Source organism: Rissa tridactyla, chromosome 5 (genome assembly GCF_028500815.1).
Source record: "Rissa tridactyla isolate bRisTri1 chromosome 5, bRisTri1.patW.cur.20221130, whole genome shotgun sequence".
Taxonomy (NCBI): domain Eukaryota; kingdom Metazoa; phylum Chordata; class Aves; order Charadriiformes; family Laridae; genus Rissa; species Rissa tridactyla.
In genome coordinates, this window is record NC_071470.1 from 72,103,839 (window position 1) to 72,128,286 (window position 24,448).

At 41.2% G+C, this 24,448-nt stretch overlaps 1 protein-coding gene across 1 annotated transcript in view; it reads right to left on the minus strand.

Annotated features, from left to right (window-relative positions):
* Positions 1 to 62: 62 nt before the first annotated feature.
* The window catches only part of FREM3 (FRAS1 related extracellular matrix 3), a 65,615-nt gene continuing 41,229 nt past the window's right edge, over positions 63 to 24,448 (minus strand). The window contains exons 7-24 of the mRNA XM_054204310.1: positions 23,846 to 23,995; positions 21,416 to 21,625; positions 20,149 to 20,346; positions 19,393 to 19,557; positions 18,384 to 18,566; positions 16,646 to 16,776; positions 14,839 to 14,997; positions 13,300 to 13,603; positions 11,147 to 11,278; positions 10,523 to 10,854; positions 8,890 to 9,082; positions 8,040 to 8,144; positions 7,650 to 7,777; positions 6,981 to 7,115; positions 4,851 to 4,977; positions 3,606 to 3,793; positions 3,372 to 3,518; positions 63 to 2,605 (exon numbers count right to left, since the gene is read on the minus strand). Coding sequence (XP_054060285.1) covers positions 2,075 to 2,605; positions 3,372 to 3,518; positions 3,606 to 3,793; positions 4,851 to 4,977; positions 6,981 to 7,115; positions 7,650 to 7,777; positions 8,040 to 8,144; positions 8,890 to 9,082; positions 10,523 to 10,854; positions 11,147 to 11,278; positions 13,300 to 13,603; positions 14,839 to 14,997; positions 16,646 to 16,776; positions 18,384 to 18,566; positions 19,393 to 19,557; positions 20,149 to 20,346; positions 21,416 to 21,625; positions 23,846 to 23,995 — 3,518 coding nt within the window. The 3' untranslated portion in view covers positions 63 to 2,074. The remainder of the gene's footprint in view (positions 2,606 to 3,371; positions 3,519 to 3,605; positions 3,794 to 4,850; positions 4,978 to 6,980; positions 7,116 to 7,649; positions 7,778 to 8,039; positions 8,145 to 8,889; positions 9,083 to 10,522; positions 10,855 to 11,146; positions 11,279 to 13,299; positions 13,604 to 14,838; positions 14,998 to 16,645; positions 16,777 to 18,383; positions 18,567 to 19,392; positions 19,558 to 20,148; positions 20,347 to 21,415; positions 21,626 to 23,845; positions 23,996 to 24,448) is intronic.

Sequence of the window (24,448 nt, forward strand, 5' to 3'; positions counted from 1 at the left end):
GAAATGTCAGGTATTTACCTCAAGAACTAATGATCAGAATACATACAGGTTGGAACAAAATGATAATATTTTTCTACTGAAAATCGCCGCCAGAAGAAAGGTTAAGTCAGTCACGCTGAGGTTTGTACTTAATTAGAATGGCCTAAGAATGGTAGAATTGTTTTTATTGGCAAATAGCAACGAGTCAGAACAGAAAATGTAACAATATGTAAAACACCCCACTCCTCTCAAACAGCTGTGGTAAATGCAGAGCCAGTCTTGATTCCTGTGAAAAGAACACCTCTGCCCGGGTGTGCGAGATGGGAGTTGTCTGGCAATCCACGCTGCTCACCGAGCCAAACTCTGCCATGTGCAAGGGTTTCCTACTCTGGCCTTTCTTTTGTACGTACCTGGCATATAATGACTGAGATGAAGTGGTATATTTCTCAATGCCATCATCTAATATAGCATAATTTTGGAATTCACTAGAAAAAAAAAACAACAACAAAACAGAACGAATGCTCAGTTTGCGTTAAATAAGCTTTGCTTGGGTTTCGCCCTTTTAAGAACACGTATCAAAAGGCATCAGTGTTGTTTAAACAGGGAGAGATGCATCCCTAGAAAAATCAGCTTTTTGGAGCTTAAGCATTTAAGCAGAACTAGACTTAAGAAAAAGCTGAGAATTCAGGTGGATTTCACGTACAGCAGCGCCGTTCTTACTAGTACCTTAATGAGTTTCTAGTTGCAGGTGACTGATTTGCAGACACCAGCTGAAAACAGGTTGAGTGACCATACTTTGCTCTTCAAAAAGTCAAAGGAACGTGGTCTGTACAGCAGTTAACAGCAAATCCACCACACTTTACAAGTTGAATTGTCATGGCAGAAGACATCAGTCTAACTGCTTACACTAAACAAAAATGGGTGAAGCTTTACTTTAAAAGCATCCCTTTGCAAAGCATCCCTTTTCACAAAAAAAACCCCAAACACCATCACAAACCCAAACCACAATAAACCATGTTTGCTTGTTTACAACTACCCTAAATAAAAACCTTTAGAGGAAGCAGAAGGGAAAGATCTACTAAGTAGCTGCTAACAATTCTCAAGTGCAGTATGCAGAAAGGAACTAAACTTAATCTCCCCAATGGCAGCCTGCTACTTCCAGAAAATTCTTTTTTTTTTCCAAGTGGAAGTAAAAAAACAGAGCAAAGTATTTGCTCTAGATGGTACAAGTGTGTTCCCCCAGTGCCATCTGGCAAAAAAGCTACCTTTTAGAAGTATTTGTATTTTGATGCTATAATGTCTGTATCAAGCAAAGGAAGATAGGCAATTACCGTACACTATGGGAGAGTGGCCGTAATTATGCTGAACTACCAGAGTGTTTTTAAGCATGTTTGAAAGCACGTAATGCCAGCACCTAAGCATTAACATACTATTTTTCTAGTGTGGCTTTACAATATAGTTCTAATTTGCATTGATCACATGTAATGCTCCCCTTCTTACAGATAATTGCAATTACAGCCTTACCTGTGTGAGTCTCCCACCGCTGTCCATATGTCTGAGGTCCTCATTAAAATCTGAGACAAAACCGTTGGTATCACTCATTTAAAAGAACACCATCATCTACTACTTACCTTCCATTCTAATACTACTACCTTCTTCTTTCCCCCACAATAATTATTTTAAAAACCCCAAAACCCCAAACCAGTTATATGAAAGCTAGATACCGTTACATGTAATTAAACCCAGTATCTTTCTAAGCACCAATCTTTCATGGTGGATATAAGGCACATTTACAGCTGCATATATTCAAAACATCAAAGCAAAACTAGGGTTGTTTTTTTTTAAAAAAAAAGAAGAGAAAAAAGCACCAACTCCCATTCATGGAGTATGACCTTGAATTCTATAAGTAAGTCACTCACACACGAACCTAGTACACACCAACCCTGTCAGAAATAGCTGCCCATTACAAATCATTGGACCAGCTTTGGAACCGGAGCAGCCAATGGTCTGTGCAAAGGAGTCAGCCAAGAGCTAGATACGAGAGTCTGCTTTTTGGTGAAATAATATGTGAAAAGTCGAGCACCCAAGAAATTGGCTAGACTTCTGAGCTGTCGCTGCTGCTGTGCCGTGTGGGCATAGTGTCACTGCTGCGGGAGTGGCTGATGGGCGCTTTGCTTTTCCCAGCAGGGGCCTGTTTCCTCTGCTTTAACAAAAACAGAGTTACAACTACAGTGCAGACAAGAAAGAGCAGTCCTGTCAAGCCCCCGCTAACGGATACGATACTGTTCCCAGAGTCCCTGCTTGTGATTTCCAGAACTGGCCTGTGATGCGGCGCTCCGGCTGGGACCACGTCTTTCTGGATGATGACAGCTCTGTCAGAACGGTCAAGTGCAATATGCTGAATATTTGTGCCCCTGTTTTTATCTGCTCCAATGTCTTGCATGAAGACCGGGGTGTCCGGGTTGGCTCTTCTGCTGCGTTTAAAGGCTGTGCTGCTGACTCTTCCTTTAGCAGAGGACAACACGTGGTGGTAGTCAAGACTTCTTTTGCCATTGTGCCTGTGTGCATTTTCCTTCGATCGGACCGTGTAAATAGTGTGAATGTACCATTCTCGGCCAGCTGCCACCTTAAAAAACAGCAACAACTAAACACATAAAGCCCAACAAATGAGATCTACCCTGTCATGCCCATTTACTGTAAACTGGAAAACACCAAGCATCAGATCCATCCAGACAGATGTCCCAAGTTTGCTGCCAAATGGATCTAATTAAAGTCAACGTCAGAAATAGGCACTTGGAGATAGGATTAATCTTTTCTTAACCCAGACTGCTGAAGTAGGGCAGATAAACTTTGTTCTAAGAGAGCCTATTTCTTTCTAGTGTTAATGCAGAAAGGCTACCGCATTTACCTAAAAAACACTAGTCTTACTTTAGGCAAGAACCACCCCACTTCAGGAGCCAAAAAAAGAGACTTCAGGAATTTGAATTAATCTGACTTAAAGCAGGATGCAGAGTTCTCTTTTTTTTTATTTTTATTTCCTATTGTATACAAATTACCTTTTTTTTTTTTTACCGATTGCAAGAAAATAAAGTCTAACTTCTTAGCTTTCTCCTCTGTAAAAAGGCCCTCATGGTAAGCTGAACCAGGGACTTCTGCTCCCAGCCACAGGTGTACATGTCTGCAACAACAGCAAGGCTGCAGGAGGGTAGCTCAGGGTTAGAAAGCAACGCTGTCATTGTTTCCGCACTGCTGGAGAAGTAACAAACTAAATGTGCTGCTGAAGCCTGTTGCTGACTATCACAGTGCCCGTGATTACCTGCATGCTCTGTTCTCCACCTCAGTCATCATTTAGGATGAAAGAATTTCTGTGATACCCTTATCAGACAACATACCTGGAAGAGCGGAGCAGATGACAGGCTAAAACCATCAGAACCAGGCTGTTTTACTAGAGGAAAAGCATCTGCGTGATCAGCTGCTAATGTAGCATGGAACTCCATGTTTCTGAAGGCTCTCGCTTGTGTCTCGGGTTGAGCTTTATCCTAAAGGAAGTAAGTTTAGTATTTCCAGACGCGGATGGAAATCAGGGATCTAAAAATGCACGCTACCATAACTCTTTGTTTACGCACCAGGATCTTGAATCTGTATAAGAGGGAGGGTGAGTCAGCCAGGCACCCGTATTCCTGATTGTTTGGGCTGTACTTGGGCACGTACCCATCGGCGCCGGTGCAAAGGAACACCTTCTCGATGTTGCAGCTGAAGGAGTCACCGAGATTCTGAACTGGATCCACCATCACTCGGCCATAGATTTCAGATCCTAGTAAAACAGATGAACACATTTTACATTATACCAACCAATTTAAAATTACTAAATCAAGTTATTATCAAACCATTGTTTTTAAAATTTCTCAGGACAGGAGTTATCTAGCTTTAAGTGTATTTCCCTTTGCACATGAAGACAGGATGTTCCATGGCTGTTACTACTAATTTGTCATGAGCTTTACTCTTATTTTCTGTTACAATTCGTACTCACGTGTGGTTCTTCCAGTGCTGCTCTTTTTTTAAGCAAGCTTTTCCCCTCTCTTCACTAGAGGGCAACCCATATTCATGTATAAGGAACTATCCAACCTGATAGCATTATATTAAGCAAAATAAAGTTCTTGACAGGACGTTTGAGTTTCAGACTGATAATTCTAATAAGGGATCAATTAAAACCAAAACTATTTCTGGCCCAACACTGCCATTACCAGGAGTCTCCCTGGAACCTGATGATGGCTCCAGTCAGTGAGTGAGTAGAGTGTGTGAGAGCACCTGCCCTGGGCCAGAACTCAAAAAACCATAATCAAGCATGAGTCTGAGTGGCTTGGCTGAAGCCAGCTGCAGTTATTCTGCATCCCGTCTGCAAGCGAGAACAGCTGCATGACCAAGTCAAGGAGCCTCAGGTGTACAAGTGTTCAATTCCTGCATTTCTGACTAGAATAAGCTACGCACTGAAATTAGTTAGATCCCTTAAAATGGGGCAAAATGTTCTAGTGTGGGCAGGTTCAAAGCAAAACAACCAGAGTGAGAGGAATATGTGATTATGCAGTAACTGAGCAAGAGCTTTCAGAAATGCAGTTTCAGATATATGCACCTAAATTCTGCACTTGCCTTTGGAATGCTTTTCCTCTCAGAGCCCATAAACAGGACCAAAGCCTGTTTCAATTACACTAAATTACACCGTATTTTAGTGCTTCTCTATTTCACTTTTCTGCAGTGGAAATACATAGACCATGCAGGGGTTATAAAACTAGTAAAATACATATTCAGTTCTTGTTAAAAGTGGTTCTTGTTTTATCTTCCATAATATGCTGAATAGAAAATTGACTTTTTACCTTTGGTAAAGGCTACATCGGCTCCTTCTCCAAATCCCATTGATCCATCAGATATCCAAAGTTCCTTTTTGGACAGCAGAAACATTTGAGTATTTAGACTGAACTCTGTTGCCACCGGGTCACTGACCTGTGTGGAAAAGTGAAATTAAAGGATCAAAAAAAATGCCTTGGCTGTAGCTTTACAATGATCATTGCACACTCTTGCCATAGTAGTGATGTGCTGATCAAACCTTTCAGCTGTACACGGCATTTATAAGAATCCCTCCTACACGCAAACATACATAAACCTCCTGTTGTGCTTCTCATCATGACCCATAAAAATACTCCATTGGAGTGCTTTATTTCAACGTTGCTGAGTAAACCAGCAAAAGATATCTGTTTCCTCAGATACAGGAGAGCAACGTATCTTCTCAGCGACACTTGCAAAAGTTACCAGGAGAACCGAGCTGTGGGCAAGAGGCCAACAGAACCAGGTCAGGACCAGAACCTAGCTCAACACCAACTTGTTTCCCCTGCTCTAAACACTAATCCACATGTTCAAGCCAATGGGCACAGGATGGGAAACCTCATCTGCCCCTACTCACCCCCAGGTGCACTGTGCACATTCCACCTAGAACCATGTTCCTACACCTAGAAGCTGCCTGCAGCGTGCCCAGAAAAGTAACACGGCCAATGGCCCACGCCTGGAGACAACACAGGAGCCGCCCTGCAAGTAGGCTGATTCCTCTGCTGCGATGGTGGGTCACCAGCTTTCTGCCTTCCCCACCACAAACACCTTGTGGCCGCAGGAGCCCAGGAGAGCCCAGCACATTCAGATGGAGGAAGCACCGTGCCAAGGGTCTGTGCCTGCCCTGTGACTCGGACACTCTGGAATGCAGCAAGACCCACCACACAGGTAACGGCAGGAAGACGTAGAGGGGAACAGAAAGCGAATGGCTCTCCAACACAGAAATAAGGTAAAGAATGGAACTGTCTCACACCACTATTTAATATTCTTGACCACAACAAACCCGGCATTTAGGGTAACAGTCATAAGGGTGTGATTATATACACAAAATTAACTTCATATGGAAATGCCACCACAACTCCAGTTATTTCCTTCCTCATCAAATCATTTCCCTCTTGCCGTGTAGCATTCATGTCCTGCATTACAAGGTAGAAGCAGGAAGATTATTGCTGCAGCAGTATCTTTAAATTAAATTCAACACCAATTGTTTGGGCAAACAAGATGGAGATATTCGGTTAATTTGCATGTAATACAGTTGTCTCCACACTTGTCACACATGCCATGCAACTGGATAATGAAGCAGGAGGCTAAAGACCAGCTCTGATTGTCAAAAAGGCTGAACGGCTCTGACTGACGCTGGCAAGGCCTCTGAAGTATCCAGTACTTTTGGAGAAAAAAATACAAATCAGGTCATTTTTTATGTATTGACTGAAGGACGGAATATTAGACTAAGAGGTTTTAAAAAGTTTGATACGTCCACTGGAAGTTAAGTCTCATATTCAGAGCTGTTGGTCTCCAAATGCTGTTCGAGTCATTCCTCAAGCTAACTGCAACAGAAAATCTGGTCTTTGTAACAGTCCACAATAGTAAGATACTGATATTTGGTACAGGAAAATTGTCACAAAGCCACACTAACTCTGAATGCTTGAGAAAAGGCCCTCTTGATACAATTATATTACATTGAATCTCAGTTCTAAAAATCCACCTCAGGACTACAAGCTATTTTTGAAAACAATCTTGCTTTGAACTAAAATTCCTTCAGACCTCGCCTTTCCAAAAAAAAAAAAAAAAAGGCAGTAAAGTACTTGGGAATAGGTTGGACTATGAGGTAAATAAATAGAAAATGAGGATTTTAGTTACTGGGAAAAAATGAATTTAGTTTGATTTTATCTCACCTGAGAAGATGAGTTCTAGAGCAATCTACAAGCACTGTAAAGCTCCTTCGGAAGCCACCTTAAATGCCCCATGATTTTCCCTTGACAACTGGTACTGGATGGCCTAACGTCAGAACCTCTCTTCCAGTGGTTACAGAACACCTGCCTTTCAGCCTAAATTCACTTTCGGCTGGTTTTGCCCATGAGGCTTCACACAAAAATGTGTAAGTCCTAAGCAAAATATTGTACCTGTTGGAACCTAATGTCCATATCAAACGCAATTGGGTCCTGTGGGTTGCAGATGATGGGAAGGGCATATTGCCGACCAGGCGCAGCAGTGCAAGGGATGAATTTCACAGTGTAAGTACCTGAGTAATCTCGTACCTGGGAAAAGATTAGAGACACGAGTGTTTCTCCACGGTCTCCCAACAATGACTTTTTCAGCTCACAGATGCAAGACACTTTTAAGCAAGCCTTTCTGCACTACTAGAGGCGCAGGCTTTGGGGCCACAGTAGTTCCCACTGACTCCTGAGCTCAGCAAGAGTTAAGCAGCTTTGCCACATGCCAGGAAAAATCCAGCTTCTCAGAACAGCAGCAGCAACACCTGGATCAGTTTCCTGGCAATGCCAACGGAGATAACGTTAAGGCTAATTCTTCAAGAAAGGCCACATGTCCAGCACCGGCCCGCTCAATGAATGGTGCTGGCTAGTGCTTGCAACAGCATGGGTTCAGGCCTCTGAACTCAAGCTCCAGGGACACCAGGGACTTCTGATCGTTCATTAGGTAATGAAAATATGTAACTGCATCCAAATGAGCTGATGCTTACTCATCTTAAAGTGCTGAGGACTGCAGGGAAAGCATGTTAAAAACTGACGTTCCCTTTGCTTCCCTAAGTTCAAGTCTGAATGCAAACTCACAGCAAAGTCAGAGATAAAACTCCACTGCTGCACAGGCTGGTGGAAGGTCGGCTCACTTCGTAATAGACTGAGTGTAAACGTGAGGCCAGGGTGGTCAGCAGACATCACCATTGATGCCAGAGATGTTCCTGAAACAATAAAAGGCAAATTATAGTTTGCCATAACTAATACTGATGCCTGGCGTGGTATAAAATAAGCACACAAAAGCAAAGAAGCAAAAAAAAAAAAAGGCAAGAAATTAACTTAAACCCCAGAGAAGGAAATTCCTGTTACTTATTCCCCTTCCACACTGAGACAGACCCTTTACTGTGATACCTTTCTCCTCTGCCAGGTGGACAGCACTACAGAGAGATACTGTGGCTAGCACAGGTGGACAGGCTGGGTACACACCTGGGTGGGACATCACCAGCTGGCCCTGGAAACGGATCTCTGTTCGGAAATTCACCACTAGCCGCCCTTCATCGTTGATCCGCATACTTGTGGGATAGAGGGAGCCTGGGGAGGAAAAAGCCAATGACGTTACCACCAATATTTCCCAAGTGCATTTTTTAAGGAAGGCTCTTCATATATTTTCTGCATCTGGAGATCTGAAACACTTTTCCTAAACCCCGGTGCTCTTCACAGATATTAAACCCTGTCACATTGATTGTTTTGACACAGATCTCCAAACCCACCAACTGCAGAAGAAATGGACTCTTTTACACCTGCTAATGGTTCAATCCATTAAGGCAGATTTTTTTTTTCTCCCTTTTGCTGACATAAGACCGGACTCACCTGAAGTATATCCACATATGCTGCTATAACAGAGTGCGGTCAGGAAAAAGAAGGGCTCTGGGACTTTCTGTCACACACAAACCAAGGCTGCTCACTCCAGTAAGGTCCCTTTTGCAGGCACTTCCTCTGCACAGGGCTATGTAAGTGGTTCCATTGCCCTGTAACTGTGTACCAATTCAGCACTGGAGTCTATGTCTCCATAAGAACTTCTGCTTTAGAGTTGGTCTATGCGTTAATTAATTAAAAGCAGCATGCAATTGCGGGAAGATTCAAAACATATTGTTTAGTAACATGGCATTAAAAACCAAACGTAACTGTCCTTTGGGTGGGTTTTTTAACTAAGGGAGTCAGTTACCGCTTTTGAGGTTCTGAAGGCTAAAAAGTATCAAGTTATTGACCACACATCTCATCATCAGAACGTTGAATAGGATGGAGTTTAGACACGACAGCATCTGAAATAGGTCACCTTGCAGCTCTGATTCAGGAGGGCTGCCTATCCCATCTTTCCACAGGATAGCTGTGTCGTACACAAAGGTGAGTCTCAGTTCAGACTGCAAATCAAAATGTCGCCAGCCACCAGTGGCAGCAGGGGAGTGGAAGACATAGGAGACGTAGAGAGGCACCCGCAGAGTTACATACGACTGCACCAGATTTAAGACCTGAAAAACAATGAACACATAGGTTACTGCATGCAACCTGAAACAAAATTACTTGCGCTGCCAACCTTGCATTCTCATGAACTGCACTCTTTAAACCTAACCAAAAAAAAAACTGCACAGAAACATATTTCATCTATTACTGACATCACTACTATTTCAGGTGCTGTAAATCACCTCACTTGATAGTGTCCTCAAATCTTTGCCATTTTAACATAACAAGGTTCATACCTCTCCAAAATAAGGACCATCTATAATTTTGTTTTACCTTGGAATTAAAAAAAAAAGCCTTCAAAAGAAACTTCATAGAAATTGAAGGTGGCCTAAATTAAAATTCCAGATCAGAACCACCAGATTCCTTAGGCATTCAGAAATTAAACTCAAATTTAGAAATAAATCCTGTAAGTAACACATTTACAATAGATTGAACTTTATGGATTATGGCACCCTGAAACACTGCAATTTAAAACTATGGCCTGATTTAAGAAGGTCTCTTTCTACCAACCAACCAACAAGCAACCAGAACTGGTGGCTGAACAGGTAATTAGTAAATAAATCTTCTTTGGCCACTGAACATCAATTGAGAAGGTAACAGTGGAGCACCTACAGAATGGGAAAGCATCAAGCCACTGAGCGAAGGCTGATTCAAGGTAGAGTCATCACAGAGGCTCTACAGCCCCCTGGAATTTCCTCTAATGTAAGAGCAATTGCTGTAGGGCACTTGTGCATTGGGTTATTTTCCAAGTAAATGCAATGTGCTGTCAGACACTGCACAGGGGAGCCACCGTGCCTGCTTTGTGACTGATGTTGATGTAACTCATACCAAAGACCTGGAATGATGGCCTGTTTTACTCAGGAAAATTACATGTTTGTTTGTTCCTTATCAACTAAGCTTCTATTTATAAAATCTCACGTACTTGACAGCTCTGCCTAAAGCCCAAACACTGTAAACCTAAATTAGAGCTCCTAATTTAAAAAGCTTTTTTTTTTTTTGTAAAAAAGCATGATTTATGTACCCTTAGAACACACTTCCAGGGCCAATAACATACTTTACACACATGGTTTACTTCTATAGAGCAATAAAATTGTAGTCTCTTCTTTGAATGTCACCCATAGGCTTTGGGTGATAGCATAAGCATGTACACAAGTTTGGAACAGCTCTGCAAGTTAAAAAAGCAGAGTTTCTAGAATCCAGACTAGGAACAACAGCAATGCAGTAAGCTGTGCTCAATTACTGGGAAGATGAATCATGTCTGTGCATAGAAATACAGTCCAAAGGAAGAAATCTGTACTTCTAAAACCCATTTGTGCTAAGGGAACACGTATCAAACTGCCTGCATAGTGACTAAATCCTTTCTCATGCAATCCTTAGTAATGCTTTCTGTTGGATTTGTGCTTCCAAAGCCTCCTGTTGAGAGAGGGAGGCGCTTCAGTGCCACATACCTGCCCATCCGTGCCAATGGAGCCGCCGCAGTCTGTCAGGAGCTCAGACATATCATAGTAACTGTTGAACTCCCAAAGGCAAGCCTCAAGGTTGAGGTTCTGGTAGAAACGCAAGGTTTTGGCAGACCGCAGAGCACTGCTGTACTGGTAAGGTGACATTTCTCCAATCACTTTGGGGTTCTTCGTTTCCTCTGTAATAAACCCATGTTTGGTCTGTATCTCATTATAGTCCAGTAGGTTGGAGCACTTGTGGTGTCCCACACGAGTGCCGTCTGGGCTAAGCGTTAGCTCAAAGTTGGACAAGGGGCGCGTGGAGATAACTGGCAGCATTCCTAAAACATAAATGTCACATGACCCATTAACAGCCTGAATGAAAGAGAGCAAAAATTAATTAACTGCTTGTGAACATATTTTTAGAGCTGGAGTCTGGAAACATCGGAGCTAAGGATGCCCAAGGTTTCATTCATACATTAACCTTGCAATTGGCAAATTGTTCATTAAACATGGATTATTCACTGTTCTGCCACAATCCAGCAAACAACTGTGGAGACAAAGCTGTGGGAGAGGAAAAGTCCAAAGCAGTGCGTGTTAATTAAATGGTCACTCTCACTGCTTGATGCTTACCATCCATATGGGGCATGGTGACTGTTAGTCGGATCAGATTGGGATGGTCAGGATCACCTGGACCTGTGTAGCAAATTTTAGCTGAGAAAGGTTCCGCTCCTACTGTTCCTGGGATGCGAGGTTGGCAAAGACCTGAGCAAAGGGGAAAGACAGATTGTGAGATGCCTGTTAAAATGTGTCATATTTCCGTTAAGCAGCTTGGAGATGTCTGTCCATAGAGGTAGGTCAGAAAAATGCAGAAACACCAACGCTAATTAGGGAGTTCCTCACATGCTGCCTGGTCTAACCTCTAGAGTCAAGAGGTCTTCTTCCATAGAGGCAAGGGTAGCACTGTGGAAACGTTTCAATGCCCAGCAGTGACTGAGGAACCTGACCTCTTCCTGGTAAGGATTTGTTCTTCCTCCCCAGAAATGGGGAGATGGTAACTTTACATCAGCATTTACCTTGGCAGCCATCACTTCTGAGGTGAAGGGCAGGGTGGTTCACAACTGCATCTGAGCTCTTGACACAAAAAACAGGCTGCCTGAGGGGATTCAACATCCTGCAGACAACAGCTAACTAAAATACATAGGGGCAGTTTGTGCCGTTCTGCAGGGTCCATCACAAACACTAGAGAGGTGTTTCAGGTTCTCTCTTTTTCTGTGTGTGACTGAGGCAAAGATAATTTCTGATTAAATTACGTAAAGAACTGGCACTTTCAGAGCATAGCAGTAAATCCACAGAGGAGCTATGGTGCATAATGGCCACTTTAGACCTATAAATCTAACACTTAAGAGCCTCAAGGAACCTTGAAAACTTCACAGGCTACTGCCTATCTTCCTAACGACAGAAAGTCTCAAGGAAGCTGCTTTTCAGCCACTGAGCATGAACACATCTGTGTAAAACCTTGATGGATTTCAGTCCGGATTACGTGCTCAAAAACTTCCCTTCCTTCCCCAATTTGTGATCTTAACAAAAAATACTGCCTCCATCCACAAGCCTTGTCTTGTCTTGTTAACAGGCCACTGCCACTACAACAGGACCATCACTAATACCCTGGGTAACACAAAAGTTTTTCAGTTCTTCCCACATAGTTCGATCCTACCCAGGGGTTTTGCACTGCAGCTGGAGGAGATGGAGGTGAAGGACTCCACGTAGCAGAGGAGATGTAGCAGAAGGACTGAACTGCACAAGACAGAGAGCTGAGGAAGCACAGCATAACCCACTTGGATAACTGGTGAGCTATAGTGCTTCTCTTGCACAGTGAGTATTTAATTTATAGAGCTAAAATGAAATAATTCAGTCTAAAGAGACAGAGAAGAGTCACCTCCTAGCACCCAACATTTTGGCCCCTTGAATCCTGAGATGCAGTAAAGTCAGGCTCCTGCTTTAATTTGGGCAGAACACAACTTTAAGGTAACTCCCAAGTAACTGTTCTAATCACTAACTGATTGAGCAAAAAGATGCATTTTCCTCACCTGAATTTCTGAGAAAAAACCAACAGATTAGACATGCACATCTAGATATGAATCACAGTTAAGAAAGCTGAGGGATGTGGGCGAAACTTAGAATTAGGACGTCCCCTTACCTTCTGAGGCATAGCCTAAGTTCTCAGCAGTTATGCATGCAGTGCTGCAATATCTGAACTTCCACATGGATTTCATGCCCCCACTCTTTTCTAGCACCTGTATTTTAACTGTCTTTTGTCTGCAGGTCTTTAGACAACATCAAATTCAATACACCTACAGTCTGCTCTCAGTGTCAGTAGCTGTGTTGTTTAAACTAAACCCACATGGAAATAGAGGTGCATTTGAAATATGCATACTGATAAAAGCAAAGGACCCAAGACTGCACAAGTAAAATTCTGCTCTACTCACTAGTGAAATTAGGTGTAAAAAATCATTATCACCTTATACCCACCAATCTTTTACACACAACCTACGATGGGCACAAACTCTTGAAATACCAGAGCTGATGAGATGATTACAAGATGCTTTTGCCTTTCACTAGCAACAGTCTGTACATGCATGAAAAAAAATTAACTAACATATAAGTTATGTTATGTTAGTTAACATAACAAAACAAAACACCCCATAGCAGACCACCATCAGCTGCAAACACTACCTCATCTTTTCCCAAGAAAGACTACTTAATTCTCATCATTAACAACTTACCGTCCTCTCTGTTTACTGTATAAATGGGACTTAGCAGCTCCAGACCTGCATCACCATTAGCATTCACAGCTCGAGCTGCACACTGAAGCCTGGAGCCCGCCTGGAAGTATATAGAGTCCAGGGAGATGGATTTGGTGCTGGTAAAAAAAGTGTTGGAGTCCACTTCCCTCATCGGGCTAGTGACACCATCACTCCCACTTGGAGCACTGACAAGCCAGCGGTAGAGCGTGAGAGTATCGTTGATGTTTTCCATGGCGCAGATGGATCCGGTTTTGTCGTAGTCTGAATACTTGGGATTGCATGCCTATGGGTTGGTATTTAGACAAAATAAAGAGGGTTATCTATTCTGACCTACACTTGTTCCAGGCAAGGTAACTGTTAGCATTATTCTAACAGTACCGTGCTTATTACTAAAACTGTATCAGCAAAATAAGACCGTCATGCAGATGCACTATTTTCCCCTTAATTGAAGGGATATGAATGAATGCCATGGGGCTTTTTAAACTGAAAATGAGAACAAACAAACAAAAAACCCAAACCCCAGATAGCAGCAAGTTGCTCTTATGATTCATGTGTCACCTCTGACCACGCAAACCTGGAAAATGCTAACTACAAAAACTGAACTCTTATTTGACAAAAAAGTCAGTTTTTCCAAATTCAGACATCCTAGCTTGAAAAAATCCCAGTGTGAAACCACTCTAATAAATTAGAAATTGCTAGAAACATAAAATGAATGGCCTGAATTCATACATCCCTGGCAAAGAGTTGCCAAGTTACAACTGCACCCTCCACAGTAATCTGTTGCTGCTTCCCTGGCAGAATCAAACGGGAGTTAAGATGCATGCGTGATTTTTGCTAGTGCAAAATTCAGCTTTTTGGTTTTTTTTCTTCTCAAAATCATCCTTGATCAACAGTTTAAAACACTTGACTTTACACAGAAGCAGCAGGCACACAAGTATGTGTCCCTCTGCCAGCTCTGTCTGGGAGAGCAGTCTCCTGCAGATGGGACAGATGGCTGATACCAGAGGCTGTTCAGTCAACTTTGCTAAAATCTGCTCCTCAGCTGATTGTGGCACAGCTCTGCTCGCAAAGCCCAGGATGCGAACAGTTTCTGGAAAGCTCTGTATGGCCCAGCCACAGACCTATTTTGGGCAGCACTCATCTCCTCCCCACCTTCCTGCTGGCTTGGCTTTGGGTTTAGAAAACTGTATTTTTATGGCCCTAATTCCACATGTCCAAGTCACCCCCTGGAACTGGTTATTAGTTTGACAGCCCAAAGCCCAAAGACCTATTTAGGTCACCAAGAAACAGTCACTCTAGAAAGCTGTCACAGGTTTAAGGGTGTTAGTGACCCTCTCTTGAAAGCTCTCATTCTCGAAGTTAGGTCAGCAGAAAGACTTACACAAGTGCCTCTGACACAGTAACAGCCTACTGCTTTTAGTTGCCATTTTCCAGAATTGAATACTTTTCCAATTTTCTGACATGGTCCAGAGCATGGAATGAGTAAATTGGACAAAAGCATGCAGAAACAAGCCTTACTGTTACACAGACAACAGGATAGCCAGTTGGAGGGTGTGGATTCTCTTTGCTTTTGGCAGTATCGTCATACATCAGAAGTGAGACAACCTGGGGCACAGCTGGAAACGTCACATCTGCAACACTGTCCATTTCTTCAATGTATACAGTGGCTTTACTCATCTGTGTTGAGAGAGAGAAAAGGTTATGTGTACTGCTGAAAATAAGGAACAGAGGGAGAAAGAGAAGTAGTGCCTGCAACTTAATTTCTGCCACCAAGGTCATTCTGGTTTTATCCAGGATTCTTTAATAAAATGGTGATTTGTATTAAAGAAGATGCACTCCTCAGTGGTTTTTTTTTTTTAAGTTTTCCACTTAAAACCTGTTTTCCAGCAACTAGTTAAAAATTAAGGAAGAAATAATTCCCCAAACACTAGGAAAAGGGAAATAAAAATATTCCAAATTTTCTGTAACTAAAAAAAGTTAGCCTTGGCAAACAGTCAAACACATACCCAGTTGCTCACTCACTCCCCACCTTCAGCATGGCAGGAGGAGTAAATAGGATGAGAAAGCTCATGGGTTCAGCTAAAGACAGGGAGATTACTTATCAATTACTCTAATGGGCAAAAACCACTCAACTTGGGGAAAATAAATTCAACTTATTGCCAATTAAAGTAGATTTGGGTAGGAAGAAACAAAGACAGACGTTAAAACACCACCTTTCCCCCTTCAGAGCATTTTTCCATGCTCAACTTCACTCCTGACTCATCTACCCCCCAAAAACCTTGCCACAAACATAAAATACAGAAACAAACTCCCAAACTCTCCTAAACTAATTCTAGAGACCATGTTGTAGCTTCAGCCTACATATCAATTTGATCTCATTTCACAGCCAGTTTAGGTTTTTACCAACTTAATTATAAAGACTGTGTGTTAACTTTAGAGCCTCTGTTTTTAAAATAGTAGCCTACACATTTATGAAGGTATAATATACATGATGTAATGGATCCCAGGGCCATAGTTTCTCTGCATGTAGTAATTTACTGTATGTAGTACTGAAGTAAGAAGTTGCTTGTGTTTGAGTCAAATTAGATCTTAAACATAGCCCAAAGTGGCAGGCGGTGCTCTTCAGAACTGTAGTAGCTCCAACACTTGCTGTGCTCTCTCTCAAAATAAAGGAAGAAATGGGAGACGAATCTATGCCCGTCTGTCCCCATTTGTGCCTTCCTCCCTGCCCACAGACCTCCTACCATGGGGAAGGGTGAGAAGGCCTCACGGAGGTGTACTTGGGCACAGAGCACTGATCAGAGCACCACAGCATGGCTGCAGCTGATGCTGCCACATCTCTCCCCACATGTTTAGAGGGGGACCAATACAGTCTCTCTCTGTTATACTGGGTCTCTAGCAGCCAGAGACACTATTAATACAAAAAAAACCCCACCCTGCCAATCACAGCTTCTTGCTTTCATTTTTAATATTTTTATATCTTTTGATGTAATGGGAAAAGTCAGATGTTTCTACAAGCCAGTTAGTGCTGAGATGTACACCAATAACTTGGAAAGAATGAGAGCGCTCTCCACTGCCAAACTCTCTGTGAAGCACACAGTGGGTCACACATAAAGTTTGAAATTGCTTCTAGACTTTTTTCAAAGTGTCTGGATTTACAGCTAATTTATACCAGTATTTGGACAGGTATGCACTAAATTAACCACAGTAGCGTATGAATACCAGGCTGTCATGCATGCTGTGAGTACATGTTTTTTTAGATGTTTTTGTACAAATAAAAAAAATATCATTAGAAGTGGCAACTTTTTTTATCAATAGTGGTTACCTGTGTCTCTGCTACCATGTTCTCATCAGCTTTCAGGTGGACAGTAAATGCTTCTCTCATTTCTCTTATGCCATCATACAGAATCTCTACTTCAACAAAATGCTCAGTTTCTCCTTCTCTGAATTCAATATCTGATTAAAAAACCAACCCAACAAATTAATGTAAAATCAAGAGCCAAACAACTGTTTTCTTTGTCATTTCTGTTCAAGTAACATATTTTGCTGCAGTAACATGTTTTTGCTCTATGTAAAATGTACTAGTAGACTGAGTTGTCTTCAGTACGATGTTCAGAACAATCTGATCTTCAGTACAATGACCAAAACTAACCCACTTTCACTGGACAGAAAAAATAAATACAAGTTGGTATCGATAATTTGTTGGAAGACTTAAAATGCTATAAAAACATAATATCCTGACGTGATTTTGCACCAAGCCAACTAGCTTTCTTCCAAACAGTTCCTGGATACAGTTCAGAATTAGCATGGGCCATGAAGGCAGTTTTCATGCAGAGATCCTGCCTCAGTGGCAAAGAAAGCTCAACAGAGTGGGTCTGCATGCCAAGGAATGGTCCCAAGTACATTATTATACCTCATGCTCCATTTCCACTGCATATTTAATATAGCAGGATCGAAAAAACTGCACTTTGAACTGAAAAGTCAACACACTTGGCATTAGGTCTTTAGGAGACATATTCATGAACATGAAATTGCAAGACAAGAACGGTCTATTAGAAACAGGCATCTGTGGTCCTTCGTCCAGAAACCAAGTTGGGATTGTTATTTCTTGCTAGAAGTCAGGATGAAGTGGTACCCATTTTTCTGACACTAGCCCTTAGTCAATAGCATGAATACTCAAGAAATGACAGACCTTATGGGTTCACTTTACTCAAATTGTATTCAAGGTCATAACTCCCCAGGAGACACTGTGGAAGAGTTAATCCTCTAGGGAGTTTGCACAACCACCAGCCTGTAACTGTTCCTGTGAGGGTGACACTCCATCAAAACCATGTCACCAGGAGGAAAACAAAATCCAAATTCAGTGGGTCACAGAAAGAGGATATGGGTCTGTAACCTTGAGGCTTGGACTCTTTCCTGGGAGACAGGAACCTGGGTGCCAGCTCCCAAGAGCAGGCTTTTCTATGAAAAGCATCCCACCACTGGCAACTCCTTACTGTAAGAGCTTAGGGCAGGTCTCTCTTCTATACTACAGGATGATGAAAGCACAATAAATCTAGACAATTGCCTCAAAATAGCAGAACCAGGAATGTGAGCGTATTTCTGTATCACCTTAAGCTGTCTATCATAACAATACCCTAATCCTCTGCCACCTCAGGGGACCTGAAGGCAAAGCTCAAGAACTACATCCTGCTCAAACATGTGACTCAGACAGATAACAACTAGAGCTAGGCTGAACTTTCATTCTTATGAAGAAATCCTGAGTTTGCATTCCAGGTTAGGAAATTCAAAGTAGCCCAGAGCAAACAGGATCTCAGCTCCAAACCAATGCTAACGCAGTCCCTTACAGGTCCCACAACTATCTTGCAGAAAAACTACAAAAGAAAACACTGAAATCTCCCATTCCAAAACACACAAAATGAGGCAGGAACTCCTAGTCTAAAGTACAGTACTTACCATTTGGTTATCAAAACAAGAACTCAGCTCCCTGTCCAGCACTCCATTTGCAGGAAGGCACTTTCCAAACTAATGCTTCCCATCCCCACACCCAATGAAGCTCTTACCTTCTGACATTGGATTGTAGTCTTCCCCTGAGGTGGCTGAGCCATCCTTAGTGTGCACTCTGACAACAGATACTTTAGAGCTATCACCAAGGCGTAGAACATGGATTCTTACTAGTGCAATTCCTCCAGGTTCCTGAGGCTCCTGAATGCTGTGTTTCATTTCAGAGAATTTAATCACCGGTTCTAGACAAGGAAAAAAATACACAACAGAAACTTAAGCATTAAAAAAAAAAAAAAAAATTTACTTATGTCAACTAGACCAAGTGCAAATACCTTATACAACAGTGGATAGTCCAAAGGAAATGAGAAGGTCATAACAAACCTGAAAATTCAAAGTGATTGTCTGGCTATTAATTTATTTCATTTATTGACTGCTGTCTTGAATTATCGAAGTGAAAGATTTTGGAAACTCTAATTCAGACAGAAGTTTGTAGCTATTATGAAAGGGAGAATACATGATCCCCTGGTGTTTGCTTTAGTGGAGTCTAGAGTGAAATATTTAGAGATAAAATATGTTTAGCACTTGAAGAAAGCAGTTACTTTTATAAGTTACTTATTCTAATGCCTTGTCAAAGGTATGGAATGAATCTGATTTTCTTAAATAACTCTCTGTGACTTGCAAAGAGTCCACTTCTCAGCATTATCAATTATATTATTTTTTTCTTTTCTTTTTTTGTGCATGTGAATTTGACCCAAGGCATCCATGATTCTTTCAACTTAGTCAAATCTATGACTCTCTTATGAAAGCAACACATATAGAGCAATAAACAGAATGGAAATAAACATGAGAATTTCTCTTCCCATTATCCCAAAAAAGGCAGAGCCAGTGATGCATTAAGAATAGATTAAAAGGGTGCGAATTCAAAACATAAAAATAAGATGCTTGACAGTTTTTTAAAAAGCTTGATACTGGGCACTTTGAAAACTGTTGATCCAAACACTGAATGGAATTAGTCCCATTTTCCCATTTGCAGCTACATACACAATCAACAATTAACATAAAACTCACTGTCTTCTTCATCCTTAATCTTGATCACAGTCTCTTTCTGATCCCCAATGGAAGCACCAAATGTGGAATCACTTTTTGGTGTTCCAAGCACCAATCTGAATTCCTCCTCCTCCTCATAAATTACATCATCCTCCAGAGATACCACACAGGGCTTCTCAGTTTCTCCTGCAGAAAGATATGAAGCAAGGATAAGACATTATCTTCATAAGAGTACAAAAGACCAGGATAAAAACAAAACAAAAACCCCACACTTTTTCAAGCTCGCCATTGGAAAGACAGTCTCAAGAACATGAACGCAGAGACTAGCACCGACTGGGACACTACATTTTCTTGTTGTTTTTGAGTCAATCTCTGCTAAGGAAAAGTCCTATGACTCTGCCACAATAGGAACTAGGCAGCATCCCTTGCGGCATTCAGCAGGGTGCCGTATGGCAAGGAACCTGCTGCTCTGATTCTCCTCTGCTGAAGGCACTGCCATCAGTATTATTCCTGCTTGTTCTCATGAACAAGTGCTATGCTCAAAAGTGTAGCAGAGAATGCTCAGTATTACTGAATTCCTTATTGTCCAACTTCAGCCATAAAAACCTTTGAAAGTGCTGCTGCAAAATATTTGTTAAATAGTCCTGTGGCACCTTCTTCATCCACAGAAGCTCAACTGGCATAAACAACTCCCAGAACGTCATGGAGGTCTAGCTCCAGATTTCTTGTCAGGCAAAAGTAACACATTATTTTCTAATTCCAATGGGAAAAGCTTACCTGGGAGAAACACCACTACAGAATCATCTGTATTTGGCCTCTCCTTGTAGTCCATCATAACTTGGGCAGAACCCTGGCGAGTATAACAACGCACTGCGGATTTATGGTTAATGTCACCGCTTCGATAAATGAGGGCCACCAGCTGTTCATCTTTTTCATTTGCCACGTACATTGGTTCTTTGAACTGGACTTTGGGTACTGACAATAGAACGTGTTACACAAGTTGAAAAGGACCCTCACGCGTGCTTTTTAGATGAATTCAAATACTTTTCTGGTCTACAGCAACTAATTCCCAACTTAATACTAATTCTGTTACCAGTCTTCTCACAGTAGCTAATACTTGGTGATTTTCTTTAAAAACAGCATTTGAGCCACTTCAGAGCTGTGGGATTATTTTCTATAAAGCAATCTCTTTTACTTTTGATGCAGAGAGGAAGTAGGTGCACAAAACCACAAGGGCAAAAAGGGGTGATGACCACAATTCCATCTCCGCTGAAGTCAGTACCATACTTTGCACTGAATTCCACAAGTGAATATTTCAAAGTGAAACTGTAACTGCTCTTCAGAGTTCTGTTTGAGAATGAGCTTTCTAAAACAATATAGCTTCTTTAAGTCTTTGAACTGCAGTGAATTTGCAGAAACCTGAGCTGCTGAGAGTCAGCTTGGTTTATTTAGCGAGTGCTGGAGAACCTGCAAGTGGTGCTGTGTTGAGCGTTGTTTACTTTTAAAGTTTTACACCTACGTTTCCCCACCCCCCTTTATGCTCCTCTAGAAGAGACAATACAGTTACAGCTTCATGCAATAGTAATCCGCATAATTATTTGAAAAACTTAGCTCCCTACAACTTCTGGTGTTCGAATAACTACTAGGGGGAAAAAAAGTTAAATCCCTACAGCCTTCTCTACCTTCAAAATGAATATTCATTCAAACAAATAGCCTGATACACCAGGCATAAACAAATGTACTTTTAGCTGATGACACAGTTCTACTATTATGTCAACTTGTCCAAAACAGTATCTTCAAGTGTACAATGAGAAGGAACACAAGCCAGAGTAAAGAACCTGCACTGTAGCACTAAGTTCCAACTTTAGGTGTAGCACACAACTGTTAATCTTTATAACATAGTTGGGTGAGTGATATATCACACTACTTATACACATAGTAATTTATCTTACTGCCAAAAAAGCCCTTCCACCTTCTAAGTGCACTTAACACACTAAAAGGAAAAACCCTTGGAAAAACTCTCCACCGCTCCCTTTATACTTACAGTCAGTGATGGTGTCATTGATAACAACAGTAGTTTTGCCAGGCTCTCCAAGCACTGCATTCACGGGCATGCAGAGAACTAGTTCAAACTTCTCCGGACCTTCCAGAATAGGCTGGCCCAAATCATCAAGGATGATCACACGGAACACTTGCATGTTGACTCCTGGTGTAAAATCCAGGCTACGGCTGATGCCCACATAATCAACTCCAGCTGTTGAGGAAGCAACAAGACTTGTATGGTTAATTACTACTATATGTCAACATATAGTTGTGTATGTCATATACATATAGTCAACATCGCTCATACATTTGTGAAATGTGTTTGCAGCTGTTTCTATTTCTGTCCTGGAGAAAACCTAATTTAGATTTTTGTCACGTGCAAACAAATTTGGGAACAATGAACATACAGTGCAACTCACAGGCAAATACATATCTGTATCATCATTTACCCTTTATGACATCAGCATAATCAAAACTTCTTTAAGATCCCTTAAACTGCAGAGTAACAGGCTACGGCCTCAACAACACACAACAGGCTTGATGTCCACAGCAATTTAACCCTTTTTCTCAACTCTGGACTACATACGTGAGGTTTTACTTTTCTATTTACCTCTAAAGGAGCAGATGGCTGTCCCAGCATAATTCCAGCTGTACCCTAAGAAAAAGTATCTTGCACTAGGCTAGATCACAGAGCTTGAAAATCATGCTGTTACCACTGTCTCATGCCTAAAAGAAGCAGGCAGACTGACTGCAGGCGAAAACACCTAGAACAATGTGTGTGTATATCAGACTATTAAATCTAAACTGGAAGATGTATAATGACTTCACTTTTTCTTTCTGCTTGTTATCACCTTGTTTCACTGAGATTCTGACTATTCCCATAATTTTGCATTCTTTTTAACCAGAGTGTTCCTCCCTACCCCATTTTAAATGTTCTACTTGTTGTTTGTAATGACAGCAATTCTTTCCCTTCTTTGTCACGCTATGTTGAAGTTTACATACTTAAAAGCAACTGTGCCTTTTTCTTTTACACATCATTATGCAGCCTCCAGATTAGAGGCAAGGAACACTTATTACTTATCTGCCTAACAGCTGACCTCCCTGGTTGGCTGTTTGCATCATGAAGAGCTACAATTCTTGCACAGGTTTTGTTCTTTCCTTAATCAAACACTGTGTGCATAGGCATTTCATATACAACCACATGAATATTTTTTGTGTGTAAAACTATAAATACTTGGAACTAGGAGAATATTTAGTGCAAATATTTTTTTTTCCAAATCTCATAACTAAGCTTTAACAGAAATTATTTAAAAAAAAATAATGCTATAAATACAAGATTAGAAATGCAACATTATTGTGCTGCTTTATACACAACACAGAAAATCCCGTAGGACCCAATCATATTTCTTCACCTGAATAGTGAGTCTTCACATATTCATCACATACACTGTCTATTTTGCCAACCACTTCTCTGTTCTTCAGTAACGGTAGTCAAATTATATTTCCTTCAATCATACATGCACCATTACTAGTTGCTGTAATTCTTTGTTATTTTGGTAGCAAATCTGATCACGTATCACATACATATTAGAAAAGACAATTTTGCTTTCAGCTTGGTTAACATGAAAATTGACGAAGCCTTATCTGTCTCTTGCCAGCGTGTCATCAATTTGTTGGGCTGAACAGAGAAATTCTCATTAATGCAATCGATTTTCTTGACACCCAGCAGCTATAATTGCTCCTTAAAATTAATTTAGCAGCTAGCAAGTCAGGCAACATATTTAAAAAGTACCACAAAATTTTGGCCAGTCTTAGTATTCCTAAAGTCTGATAGGGAAAATAACTTTTCATTAGGACCGAGAAATAAAAATAGGGTTTTACAGAAACAGTCACCAGATTTGGGGTATTTTGGGTCAGTGTTGGACAGAGAAAATCCTTGGAGGTCACACTATTGGTGCCCGCCTCTCCACAGTAACTGAGAGACCCTAAAATCTCAGAAACACCAGCTTTCATAGACAAATTAAGCTTCCTTGGCTAACATACTATAGCATAATTTTAGGACAACTGCAGATCTATGCTTTAAATTCAATTTTATTCCAGGGAAACACAGTACTATAAAGACAATACTCTCTCTATCACTCTGTTTCTCCCAATGTCTGCTATCAGTTAAGGTGTGAGTAAATTAACAACCATTTTATTCATATCTATTCTCCAGTCTCCATCAGAAAGTGAGTGAGTTTAGCTAAGCTGTCTTTACCACACACAACGAAGTCACAAACATCATGTTTTCTACCTGATAAAGCCATGTCTGATGTCTTTTACTTAACTTTTTCACCCCATACGCACACTGATAAGAGTGAATGCCAGATAACCCATTTTCATGCTTACATACTCTAAAGAAACCTGAGCGACATTTTTCTGAGCAACTCACCCTCTGCTGACACTGGTTCTGTTTTTCGGGAATGCACCGTGACAGAAGCTGCTTTGGACAGATCTGTTCCAGTCCTCCAGACACAAATCTCCACATAACCAGCGCTTTCATCCACTTGATATTCAGTGTTACCAAAGTACAAAGCAGGTTCTAAATACAGAGAGAAATGCGTATATTTTTGAAAGAGCCTCTTTTGGCCTGCTCTTGCGCACATGTATATTTAGTGCTTGAAATCTCCAGTCTGACTTTCAGTGCTCCAACTCTGCAGCTTGATTTTTAATACGTTAACAGCTGCAAAAAAAAAAAACCCAAAAAAGGCATTACCAATTTCCCATTGGTATCTGCATTCCCATTAATATCTACTGTCCACTTACATAAATATTACTATGCACCTGCCTACCGCTTAATGTAAGGGGTTTTTTTATCCTTTAAAAAACAACTAAACATTCCTTGAATTAAATAAATAAAATATTATATCTATATATTTTTGATCTTACCTGTAGTGGACAGACATCTTCCACAGCCAGCTGTTCAGGTTACAGGCTGTTTACCTTACCATCTGAAGTAAAACGGCTATTTCAAAAATTGTGACTATGTATCGTA